Consider the following 13,447-nt stretch of genomic DNA (forward strand, 5'->3'; position numbering starts at 1 on the left):
TATATTAAATCACAGCATTACATGGCCCGATCTTCTGCTGGCAGAACCCCACATGCTTAGTCCAGTAGTGGGAAGAAAGTGAGCAGATGCCTGAACTGCAGCACCTTTGCAGTGAACGGGAGTGGATGAACTGCAGCAGGCACTTTGGCAAGACTTGGCCAAGACAGGACCAGAGGTGGAAAAAAACTGGTTAACCAGTAGGACTAGAGGTGGATAAAACTGGTTAGCTGGGGGGAAGAAGGAATACTAAGAATAAATTCTGCCTGTACCATGAGGAGGACTGACCAGTCCAGACACACATGGAGGCTCAGCAGAGGAGAAATATTCCCTTGTAGGTAACTCAGTGCCTTGGATTATGTTTAATCTGAAAACTAAAGCACTCCAGCTCAGCCAGGGCTTCTCAGCAGGCAGGACATGGAACTGCAGGAATCCCAGAAAGGCAATTGAAGGGCTCGGAAATGTTATATTTTTCCCTTGGTCTAACATAAATAATTCCTTGTTGCCCTGTTTACTCCATACCTTTGCTCCTCAATGGCAATCTCTCGAAACACAGACACACATATGCAAACACACTGGAGAAATTAATCACCCAGATTATCATTAGAACCGATACAATAACTGTAAACAGAGGCATAAAACTGCAAGGGAGAATGAATCTGAAGACGTTTCACTCCTGTAAGGAAGGATGCCCAGCTACAAAGGCTGAGCACATTGACCAAAACCATCCCTTGGCTGTCTGCTAGCTCCTGTGTTCCACGGTTGCAGGAAGACAGTTCTTTGTAGCTTTTGGTCTGTATTGTGCCTCCTAAGGGAGGTGAAAAAAGGATGACCCTGGGGCTAGGGCAAAACAGTTGAAACAAGCAGGTTTGGTTTGTATTCCTGAATCATCACAAACTTTCTTAGATGCGTTACTCAGCTCCTCATTTTCCTGCTTACCAAATATAGCTAGTAATATTTTGGTATCTCAAGAGACGTTAGCACAAGCCCTTCAACATACATATCTGCTCATGTATTATCTCGATGCAGTCATTTTCAAAAGTGACTACAAAATACTCGGTGCAAACACATAGCTCCACGAGGCTTAGTCATGCAAAACACAATGCGCAGCGATGCATCCCCAGACCACAGGAATGAAAGCCAGGACCTCATTCACATGTAAAACGTACTTGTGGCTCCTCAAGGACTACATCCCTTTACTCTGTAACCCCAGCACAGAGTAATTTAAAGCAGCTTATTCATGGATCTTTGCACCGCCGTCCATTGCACAGGTGGCCCTGCATTTGGAGATGCATCACAGGGGAGACCCACATTTGAAGATCTAAATTGGCTTTGCGTCACTCTGAACCCAAAAATCCACATTTCAGAGGGCGACTGCAGCCTTATCCGCAGTCTCTGTACACAGTAGGGACTTGGCAAATGGAGTTTGGTGAAATGGCACGACACACTACATAGGAGACTGACTATAAATCAACAGATTTTGGCTCCGCTCCTGACTCTGTCACTGGTTTACCATGGAAACTTGGGCAAATCTTTTCACTCCCCCTATCCTTCATTTTCCGTACCCATAATGTAAAGATAATGATGCTGCTTTGCAAGCTCTTTTGAGATCTCGAGATGTTAAGTGCTAAGTGCATTTTATTAACATTAATAGCACCCAACCGAGAGGATGCTGTATAACACGAGCCTGGCTGTCCCCAGAAAACAGATTGGTGTGGGGAAAGTGTGCATTTGTTAAGCAGCTTAGACATTGCTCATTCCCATAATACTTCCACAATACACAGGAACAAGATCTGACCTACTAAAACAAAAGGAGAAAAAAAAAAAAAAAGCCATAAGGAGAAAAATTTCTACTGTGACCTGTCATCTTATTTCTAGCCCAGGGATTTGCTAGAGATTCAGTGTTTCTGTGTGTGGTTATTCTACTCGGCCACAACCACAGTGCTCACAACTTGTGGTGGAGACCACTTCCATTAGTAGGCATTAATCACCATTTTATACACTGCAGTTCGGCTATCACTGAAAAGACATTTAGTAGATGCACTTAGTTATATCCTATCACCCTTTATATGCGACTCAATTTTAAAATAAGTTAATTGCACTGAATTATCTTCTAGCCCTTGTATTTACAGGACCACAGTATATTACAATGTATATTTTTAAAATGCCATCTAACATGCTTTGTTATTTTACGCTTCAGTTTTCAATGTTTCTGCTCAAATATGTATCAGAACATACACAGTAGAAAGAGTTATGAAAAATTTATTATTAATGCATGTTTTTTCCTCTGCTGGAGATAGAAGAACTTTGTTGTGCATGTTATAAAATGTTAAATATTAGAATTATTTAAAGTTAATAGGATGCCAAAGAAAATGACTAATAATACATTATACAATTAGATGCCTTTCATATTAGTGAATCCATTAACAAAATAAAATACATTCAAACAGAAGAGTTCTGATTTGCAATTTTTAGCAAGGATTGCCCATGTGTAAAGCTAAATTATTTATTCATTTTTTTAAAAAACTGCTGGATACATCAGTTCGCAATTATTTGCATTATTTTTGAATGCTTTATCATGTGTCTCCGATTCAGAAATACACATCCCTAAGTTGCTTTAGCATCTTCATTTGTGCAAAGCATTAAACATGGAAAAAACAAAGGTTTCTTTCCCTGGATTCAGCAGGGCAGCTGAAGGTACCACAAGCCCTCAGTGTTGCTCTTTCAGCTGTTTTGGGTACCTTTCTCTTGTCACTCTTTAGCCCAGATGTCCTCATGTAGTTTCACATCTCTAGTTTGCCCTCCCAATTGTACCTTTTTTTCTAGATAGTATCAATTCCCTCCTGTCCCACCCATATAGGGCTCAAGGCACACTTCATGCAGCCTTTTCCAAAGTTACTCAGATGCTATAGAAAACTGTTTTTCTGAGCACTAGCTACTGATTATTTCGAAACTAGTTACCTTGTCTCCTCAACTGATGGCCACATTATCCTTGAACAAAATACTTAGAAGTAGCTAACTTTTCTTACAGTAAGAAATCAGTTTTAGCATCAAGGTGATATAATCTTCTAGCCATTTTTCTCCTATATTTTCCTTTTCTTTTTGCATTGATGCTCTGTCTCTACAAAGGCATCAGACGCCAGTTAAAGAAAGTTCCACCAAGAGCAAGTAGTCTCCTCACATCCATCTTCACTGCTCCTATCCACTTAATTAACTTGTTCTCAATCTTCTGTATCATAAGCACATAATGTTGGTTGATGGAAATGTGTTTTGAAATCCCTGTTTGTTTGGGTTTTAATTATCTGATTACACTTAAAAAAAAAACTCTCCTTGGTACACTGCAACGAGTAAAAATCCAGCAACAGCACTATAGCTTTTTCTGTTTCAAGATACTTGATTTTAGGTTTGGTTTTTTTCCCACCTTCTAACAGCCTACTGAGTCCAGTATTTACAGTTCATGGGATTTAAAATTCTGGTGAACTCAATTAGGGCCAAAGTTTTGTACCATAACTGGTTTCAGGTTTAAGATGCCTCTTATCCCAGTCTTTACTCAGCTTGTGAGAGGTGAGGAATGTCGTGCTTACAGTCTGCTGAGGTTTATACCACCACCTAACTCCAGGCTACTGTCACCCCAAAATATCTCCCAATGTCAACCCAGGTTACAACTCGTGGATGAACCAAATGTCCCACATTATGTCAGTAGGTAATAAGAAAAAAAAAAAAAGGGGTGTGCAACAGGGTCATAGAACAGGATTATAAACTTGTAGATTTGACTGCACCTTTGGCACTGCTCGTAAAATAGGAAGGAAAACACATTATAAAATATTAGTTCCCTTATTTTCAGTTCAAAATTTTACCCTAGCTATGTTATATAAATAATAATAGTAATTATACGAAGAAGAGGCAATGTGTTAAAATCAGAGCCATGGATTCATAGGTTGATTTCAAAAGGCATCATTCTCACAACTCACCCTGAGGTGTTTGTCCCCAGGAAGGGTTTTGATGAGGTTCAGATTATTACAGTAGAGCTGGGAAACAAGACCTTTGATCTCAAGAGATCTGAACAATCCCTGTTACTTTTGCTGACAACGGGCAGGTTACAGACTGAACAGTGATAACATTCAGATGAGAGCTGAAAGCTCAAGTGAGAGCTTTGCCACGTTCTCGCTTTTAAGACTCTGGTACCATACACAACTTTGAAATTAAAATAAAGTATGACTATTGACTACCTCTCTCTGTTTCTAAATTGATATATTTGATAATCCCTTCAATAATAAATCTGAAGTGCAAACTGAGACTTGCAAAAGAAGAAGAAAGGAATGTGTCTCTATTTACATTTATGTATGTAGTATGCATTTGTTCAGGACAGTGCAATACGACACTTTTCCATATTAGGATTTCTTAAAGCTCTTTTTAAAAAAAACAGTCTTGCTTTTCCCACCAAGTATATGTGCAATATTTTTTATACACATATATACAATGGGATATTTTTTTAAAGGGAAAAAAACAATAATGTAGTCAAGAAAAATTATTCATTTGTTTTTATATAGTCATCTAGTTCTTCCTAAATGTGCTAAAACACCCCAGCTGTCTTCTAGCACCCAGTATCCAAGGACATAACTCTACTGTATATACTCTGCTAGACCCACCAGCCTTATGAGAGCCTGTCTGATACTCAGTACCCTCCCAAGTGGCACTATGTACCAATTATTAGGTAACCAAATCAGGCCCAAAATGTCATGCTCATGCAAAAGATCCCACTGAATTACACAATTATACTTATTTAAAAAAAAAAAAAAAAAAAAAAGAAGAGAGTGTGCCAAAATAAGACTTGAATTCTACATCCATAAAAATCCATAAAAATATGATGGTAGGAGCAACCTGAAAATTTCTGCACACCAATTCATTTTTAGCAGGAATATATTTCTAAAACAGACTGTATCCACAAATGATACAGTCAATAAACGAACATAGGTTTCCTCATATAAGCAAAAGTTTCCAATGACCATAGAAGATGTAGTTTAGATGTTTTTTTTCCTGCTTTTGTCTTCTCCCAGATTTTTTCTTTTGAAATTTTTTCCAGTTTGGTCCCCAGCACTCCTACCTTGCACCAATGAAGTCAAACAGTTAAATGCATTACGGAAGTCTCCCCCATCCAGAAATCACTTGCTATTCAAAACAGTCGCATGTACCACAGTCTTTATGGTTTTCCCAGTTCTCAATATATGGAAGACCACAAATACCATGATAACCCCTAATTCTACGGTGTGACAACTTCTCATCCCTTACCACCCTGCATAATATTATGCAACATACATCCACATATACCATCACCCTTCTTGTTGCAGACCCTACTGCAAGTTCATATTTGCCATCTAATATTACATACAAACCACAGGATTAGAGATATTGACCACAGGGGAGAAAACCACCACAAGTATTAGGCCACACCATGATCTTGTAAAACACTGAGCAGGACCAACTTTAGGTAGGAACTATGCAGCTTAGTTCTCCAGGGCATCCATCTGCTTTCAGCACAAGATCATCCCATGCAAAATACTTCTGACACTACTCAGTTTATCTATAAATACGCCCAGCAACCCCCAGCTTCTGAACATTATTCCATTATCCTAAAAATCACAGCTAGAAAGTTTTCCTGTTAACACTTTTAACAAATGACTCAACGAGTTATTTCCTTTCCTCGTTGTTTTGAAGCACTACAGAACGGTATTTCCTGTGGCGTTACTATCAGAACAAACCCAAACAAAAAGTCACCCGTGACAACCATGAGCATCCCCCCAAAAAAAGGCAATCCCTTGCTACAGTGTGCAAAACTACAGTCCTCAGTGCCTAAATAGCACCCTTTGAGAGGTTATCAAGAAGCTCTTCAACTTCTTGAAGTGTTACTAAGCAAAAAGCTATTGTAATGCAAATAGTGCTGTGGTTAGAAAAAGAAATAAAAGGCATGTCTTAAATGCTTGATCATACAATACATGCCATAAAATCCATGGTATGTTTGTGGCTGACCACACTAACCTCGTTTACTGCCTCTTCTGCCCCATTCTACCAACTTATTCATCACACCATTGAAAAGAAAGAAACACGACAATACCCTTAGTAACAGAAATTGTACAGTGTCTAGAGCTACAGATTAGTCAACCAAGACTTATAATTCTGATTATATTTTGTTTTTTTTCCTTCATACTGAAACCTAAATAAGTTATATTGGAAAAAACATTACTATTGTAGGTCTATCATCCCTTTTTTTAAGGTGATGTACATTATGTACAAAATGATTCAAAGTGCTGGTTGCAAAAATGAGTATTTCATTCAGATTTCATCACCTGATTTATATTTACAAATCACTGCTGGGATACCATACTTTCCCCCCTTTTCTCTCTGGAAAGAGGAGGATAAGATGTGGAAACCACACCTTCTTTTGAAATAAAAAATAATAAAAAAATCTGCATCTTAAAATAGTTATTGAAACACAGAGAGAAAAGGGAAGAACCCACATCAGTAACATGCACATATTAATTGATTCACCAACTACTGTGGGCTCAATTAAAGTATTCTGTTGTCAGAGTTTTAAAGCTTGGAAAAAATTAAAAAAATCTTGGCTACAGCTTGGCATATGTAGGTCTTAACCCAGAAACAAGCTGTTTTATAATTATTTCTGAAAATTACTTCAGTCCATTTTGTTTTCTGTGCTTGCCTGAGAAGTGTGAAAATGAAAGAAAGAACTATTTTTGACTCAAGGCTTTCAAGACATTTTGGTTCTCAGCTAGGAAGTAACCCAGTTTGAGCCTGATACTTGCAACAGGAACTTTGGACCTCTCTTACTGGTTTCTCAGTGGGACTGGTTTACTGAACAACTGGTGGCTTCGCTCTCTGGGCTGCATTTGATCACAGGGACAACGTCACCCATGCTGGAACGCGGCTCTAAGCTCGGACCCCTACCAAGACATGCTCACGTATTTCTAAGCACATTCATGTACGTGTGAAAAATACAATCAATAACCTCCTAAAACATTTTAAAAAGTATGAGATGGCAGGATACAATTGGAAGTTCTCACTAATCCATGTATACGATAAAGATCTATAAACAAAAAGGAAGGTGACTACAAGAAAGAACAAACCCTCCCCCCCCCCCGCCTTTTTTTTTCCCCGCTCCTGTTTTTCCTGTGATCCTTGCTTCACTTTTAAAATAAAACTCACAATGGTCGTGTTGGACCTTTATGTTCATAGCTGCTCTCTGGAAGTTGAACTGGAGCTGCTGGCTGCCTTTGAAATGGATATATTGGGCCAATGGAAACACTCGGGTATTTTTAAATGGGGAGAGCTTTTTAGCTTTTTGCTTTGGTGGTTGTTTTTGTTTGGTTGGTTTTGGGTTTTTTAGGGTTTTGGTTTTGTTTGTTTAGGGTTTTTTGTGTTTTTCTTTTTTGTTTGTTTGTTTTTTTCTTCCCTTATTTCTTAATTTAAAGAAATAAAGCTGTGAAATCGAGCTGCTTTCTCAATTATTTTCTTCTTTCATTCCCCCCCCCCAGTTCCCTCCTCCCTTTTTTTCCTTCTCCAGTCTTTTCTTTTTTTTGCCTTCTAAACAATCACCCCAAAACCACCCAGCCCATTTGCATTGACCTGGTGGCTCCATTTCAAAGGCAGCTTCAAGCCTTGTGTCAGCTCCACGGGCTCTGCCCCCCGATGCAGGAACCACTCTGGTTCCTGATAGCCCAGGCTCAGACATATGGTCCCAGCAAGCTCATATAGTCAGTAATATTAAAAAAAAAAAACAACCAAACCCAAGATTTGTTCCTCTTTTCTCATAGTTCATTGATAAAGAACATGTCAGTACAGCTGAAGAACCCTGCTGGTTAAAGGTATCATCCATAGCTGCTCATATGGTCTGGGCTCTTTCTTGTCAATTAGATTAATCCAAGCCATTTTAGAACAATAAATATAAGTACAGATGGAAGATAAACATATTGAAGATTACTGTTTTTGACAGTTGTTGTTTATTAAATTGAAAATAACGTTGCAATGAAGATTTTGTTGATATTTCAAATGGAAAGGAAAAGTAAATAGGAATCAGATACTCCTTAGGAAAGAAAAAAACAAAACTAAAAACCCAACAAACTACCACACCACAACCTCCAAAACAGCCCATGGGTAATAAAAAGGCAATGATTTTACTCACAATGCCACCTATGAGCTACCTTTAGAGAGGGGATATGGCACCTATAAACTCAAAACACTAGGTATGTTGAAATCCATAAAATTTCCAATTACTGCTTCAGAATTTATTGTGCACATATGGAAAATAATACTTGTAAAAGAGAAAGGGGTTTGTGCCTGGTGCTGTCAATACTGTGAAGGATGGGGTGATTATAAAGCAAATTAACAATACTTTTAAATGTGCATTCACTTATCTTTCCAATTAAATCCTTGTTAAACAACTGCACAGACAGTAATGGTGCTTCTGCAAAGCACTGATCAAGACAGTTTTATTGTAATTTTTACTCTGTAACAATTAATCAAGTAGGCATTTTCTTTATTATTAAATTATTTAGTTAATAAATATTCACAATCGGTTCACGTATTTGTGGTTTAAATTTTGCTTTTAATTTTTCTCAAACTTAATTGTATTCCAGTGTATTCTTATAGAAGAAACAACAGAAATACCTTAATTCTTTTTGCCAGAGTGGTTTTTGTTAACTCAAGGTAATGTCACGGTAAGATTAAATTCACCTTTTTCCCCAATGTAGATACCAATTCAGGTATCTTTGGCTGTCACTTTCCGTGTTCCATAAGAAATGTACCTCTCTGCAATAATACAATGTTTAACCTCTGCAAAAATTGATATTCCCCCCTGGTTTGGTACATAAGTATAGTAACCAAGCCTTAAAAACAGGGTAATTGACCTTTGGATGGCACGTGGTGCTTTGCAGTTATCACACAAGGTATTGCAGACGAAATAAGAGGATGCAAAGGTCACCTGTACAGCAAACACCAAGCATTTTGCAAACAAAGCATGAGATATAAAGGCAATTAGGAATCCTCTTGTAGTACGTATAAACTCACAGTTGTGAGCCAATAAGTGTTGAAATTTGTATTTCTATGTTTAGTTTCACTGAACATGTATGCATTGAGATAGAATCCTAGTGTTTCAGCAACATGTTATGAACCTTTTACAGACCTTTTTCAGTTAATTTAGTACTCAGGAAAATTGTTTGTTTGACAGCTGTAGAAATTCAATGCTTTTCCAGCCACTCAGCAGATTAGCACAGGAGGCCCAAAGAAATAAGCTTCTGCCTCCTCAGTCAGGTATTTCTGGTCTTCAAACACAGAGAACTGTAAGATTTAGCACAAATAAAGTCTTACCTGGTTACATCACAGTACAGGTTCAATCAGAGCAGGGAGCACCATAAACTCACAGCCTCACTTAGATCCTAACAGTCTTATGGATGAAGAGTCCTCCTTTTTTATTTGCCTTTCTTCCTCAGGCACTTTTCCCCCCCTCACTGTTAGCATCTTTTGATCAGGTGAGAAGCTTGCTTTGGAAAAGCACCTCCTGCTTGTCCTCACTTTGATATACTGATGCTTTAATGGCCCTGAGCAGCCCCACCTGGGGCTTCCCCAGCCCCACCCATGGGGCTTTGGGCCAAAACAATTGGTATTTTCAGGCACATCCTCATATCCCAGAACTACCAGCACACTTCCCCTGACCTAACAGACCCATTTATAGAACCCTCTCCCTTTTTCTACAGGTCTGAATTAAAAGAATACCCTTATAAATATCTGCAAAAGCTTTAACTTCCTTGACCTTGCTTAAAACCAACAAAAGTCCTCTAGATTTTTCATAAAATCCCTAAACAATTGCCAAGCATAATTTTTTTTTTTAATTGCAATTATTAATCTTAACCAATAATACAGAAAACATAAAAGGAATGGACATTTCTGTCCAGTGTCTCTTGCTGTTATAGAAACCTTTGCCATAGGTTAACAGCCAGAAATACTGAATGACTAGTAGCTTAGTTTCTGATACCAAAATTCTTTTAGCGCTTGTAGACAAAGAAAAGTACGAATTTCCTGATGTCAGTAGTGGTCCAAACAATCTACTGCCTTGATTCAGTGATTTGAAAAATGATGACTTAGAGTTTTGAAAGTGCTGAGAGATGTTAAAGCCTGGTCCTCTTATGATCAACTGATCTTTTCGGCTCTTAATGGGAAAATAAATCATAGATAAAAGATAATCCTGTAGCACAGAAGCAAAAAAGGTATGGTATCAACGGACTTTTATAGAAAAAGAAAACTCTATGAAAGGGGTAAAGTAAATAAGGTAGTTCGTTCTGCTGATGCTCATGTTGGCAAGGTCAAAGCTCTCTTCAGGAGCTGCCTACCTCAAGAAATGAGAAGGAAACACCAAGTGTATTCAGAGAATTTTAAAAGACACAAAGCATGCTTTTTATTGTAAAGCTATCCTCACCACAAAATATCTAGAATTTCAAGGGTCTTATTAGATTTTTACTGTTCTTATTTTTCCTTTAATGATGAAGCTGTCAACTGTTGTTTTTTTTTTTTCTTTTCATGTTCATCAGCTCTCTCTCATTTAATTTTTGGTGCCGAAGATGACATTAAAAGTATAGGAAAAGGAGCCAAATAAAGCTTTGCTATATTCTAATTAATTATTATTCTAATAAGAAAAATTACAAACTTTTATATGGCAGCCAGCCTAGAGTCTCTTCTATGATCTTTAATTTTCAATGTGATACATATTATTTATATCCTATAAATGTAGGTGTAACACAGTGGCGAAGCAAGCAGGAAGAATGAACCCATTAAGTATTTGGCCTGTATAAGAACTGATTGCAGTCAATCTCTGCAATGTAGATAGGCTTTTTCAGAACATTTGTTTGCATTTATAATTAAATTAAATTAAAGTATAATTAAAAAAAATCTCTATGGGAAAACCATATGTATAAATAATACTTTCCCCACTGTTAACTGCAGAAAAAATGAAGTTATAGGGACCACAGAGGTCACAACAATTACTGAGTGAAAAAGTGACGTGTGGCAAGTGTGTTATTAAACATCACTGCAGAGCTTTAGAGGACTGGTGAATAAACAGATTGGGAACACGCACTGGTTTTTCAAGTAAGTTTTGTGACTTCTTGAAACAGTCTGAAATTGCTGCTATCTTGAGCATCTAATTGACAGGGGACAACAGGCCCTTGGGGACATCAGGTGGGGACTACAATGGTCCTACCAGGAACACATTAGGTAAATTCTGCTCACCCCATCTCCTCACGGTGCTTTTTGCAGGAACTTTGTGCCCCCATGAGCTGTTTTCTGCCTGCGGCTTCCACTGGTCACTCAACAGGCAGATTTCTGACAAGTACTCAAAAGTAGCCAGTGCCAGAGTGGCTTTAATGTGCTATTAACTTCACCACTATATATTCATTTTTCACAGAAATACAAACTAAAAGAAAAACGTGCCTGGTACCTTAAAAAGCCAGCTTAGGCTTCTGTCTAGTTTTACATCATCAGCCCATCTGTTTTAGGTGAAAACTTGAGCAGTGATGCTAACCTCAAGTACGTTAACCTTTGGATGCCACGAGACACGACAGACAGGACCATTATTTTTATGGTACATATTTTTCCTGAACAAACATCCTAGGCAGTGAAGAAGGACAGAAAATCCTGGTTTTACCTCTCTGTCTCCAAACAAAATACAGGGTACAGTTATTTGAAAGCCAAGGCAGACTACATTATCGACACACAAATACCCAACAACTATAAATCTAAGGGAACCCAAGTAATGAGTCAAAACCATGAGGCTGATGATTTATTCAGTCTCACTGAATTTACTGGCATAAATACTGATTCCTCATAAACCAGAGTTCATCCTCCAGTTTCAGCTGAAATCAAGAGTGATCCAGAGCAGCTGAGGAGGTGACAAACATCTACTGCTCCCCTGAAACCTTCCCTAGAGATGGAAATGGAGGCTTGAAGGTGGGAATATTTTTATGTCTCTCATATCTCTCAATTTCATGAGAATTTTTGATTCAAAAGTCTTAGTTAATGTGTAGAACAAAACTAATGAAGTTGTTCTCCAACAGCTATGATCTCAAAAAAACACATACATACACAATATTCAGCAGTTCTGGTAATTGCCTCCAGGTAACTTTTAAAAGAGAAAATGTTGCAGCAGCTTCACATTCATACTTGATTAATTCAAATGTGTATCAAGTCTATAATGCAATTTAAGATTTGGGATTTTTGCTGTTTTCTGAGAAGTTCATTTTGTTTTCTTGTTGAGTAGTATCCAGAGTTTCACCACCACTGATGATACTAGTTAAGCTTTTAAATGTGGGGCTATTTAGTCTTTGCCAAGAGTAGTAAACTGTTTGAGAAGGGAATGTGTTTGTCACATATCCTAATTATCTGCCAATGTCAGCTTGCACACCTGTAATAGGTGTTGGTCAATGTTAGATTCACTTAGTCCACATCTGTGAAAAATGTTCTTTAGTATTTGTGAAAATATGCTCATTGTATATGGAATCTGGGGAAATTTGTTCAGTAAATAAAACTGGAATGCAATGTTTGGGTCTAATTCTGGAACTGAAGTCTTCAAAACATTGATCTTTCCTCTTCTCATTTGCTGGGGTCAAATCTTTGCCTTTTCAAAATCAGTGGTAAATCTTCCACTGACTTTGACAGAGCCAGTGGTCTGCTTTTAGTATTTTATGTCCGGTTCTTTTCAGCACCTTTTTCTCTTTTGCTGGTTTTCCTTTGGATCCTTGCTCTACTTTTGGTTTTGTTTAACTTCCAGCATCCAAACAATCTGTTATTTTTCCTTTTAATAGATATATATTTTTTTCCCCTCACTTAGATTCTTTGGGTTTCATACATGCTTCTGTTTTTTGCTACCTTGTTTCATATATCCATTTCCTCTTTTTTCTTTGTTGTTGTTTTTTGTTTCTCATCTCCCCTTAAACTACTATTTTCCTCTGCTTACTCTGCTATTTTTTGTCTCTCCTAGCTGACATTTCCCTCTGTGCAATATCTTTCTACCTTCACTTTCCTCTCTTTCCCAAAACACGGCTCATCATTCTATGCCACTAATGTATAGCAGATTCTGAAATACTGTCATCTGAGACAACTAAGTACTAAACAAAACATTACCAGGGTGGAGGAATCACTTACCCTGATTGACAACAAATCGTAACTTCTGTATTGTTGCCAGATTGCCGCTAACTCTGTATATTCCATCAACATCTAGACCTGAAAGAGAAACACATATTTCATTTTAGATCATATAAGTATTTTTCTTTGTACGTCTGTCAGGAAGCCAGAAGTGCCCTAACAAGCATGAAGAAGAGAAATGAAAAATAATCCACCTGACAACAACTGAAGGGCCTCCTGACTGATTAAAGCAACAATGAAAAATAAA

At 37.8% G+C, this 13,447-nt stretch overlaps 1 protein-coding gene across 9 annotated transcripts in view; it reads right to left on the reverse strand.

Annotated features, from left to right (window-relative positions):
* Positions 1-13,447, reverse strand: part of ARHGAP15 (Rho GTPase activating protein 15) — a 362,427-nt gene that overhangs the window by 129,012 nt on the left and 219,968 nt on the right. For all 9 annotated transcript variants that reach the window (XM_065070247.1, XM_021296541.2, XM_021296543.2 and 6 more), the window contains one exon: positions 13,201-13,278. In XM_065070247.1, the coding sequence (XP_064926319.1) occupies positions 13,201-13,278 (78 nt within the window). The remainder of the gene's footprint in view (positions 1-13,200; positions 13,279-13,447) is intronic.

The sequence above is a fragment of the Columba livia genome, chromosome 7 (assembly GCF_036013475.1).
Source record: "Columba livia isolate bColLiv1 breed racing homer chromosome 7, bColLiv1.pat.W.v2, whole genome shotgun sequence".
Taxonomy (NCBI): Eukaryota; Metazoa; Chordata; class Aves; order Columbiformes; family Columbidae; genus Columba; species Columba livia.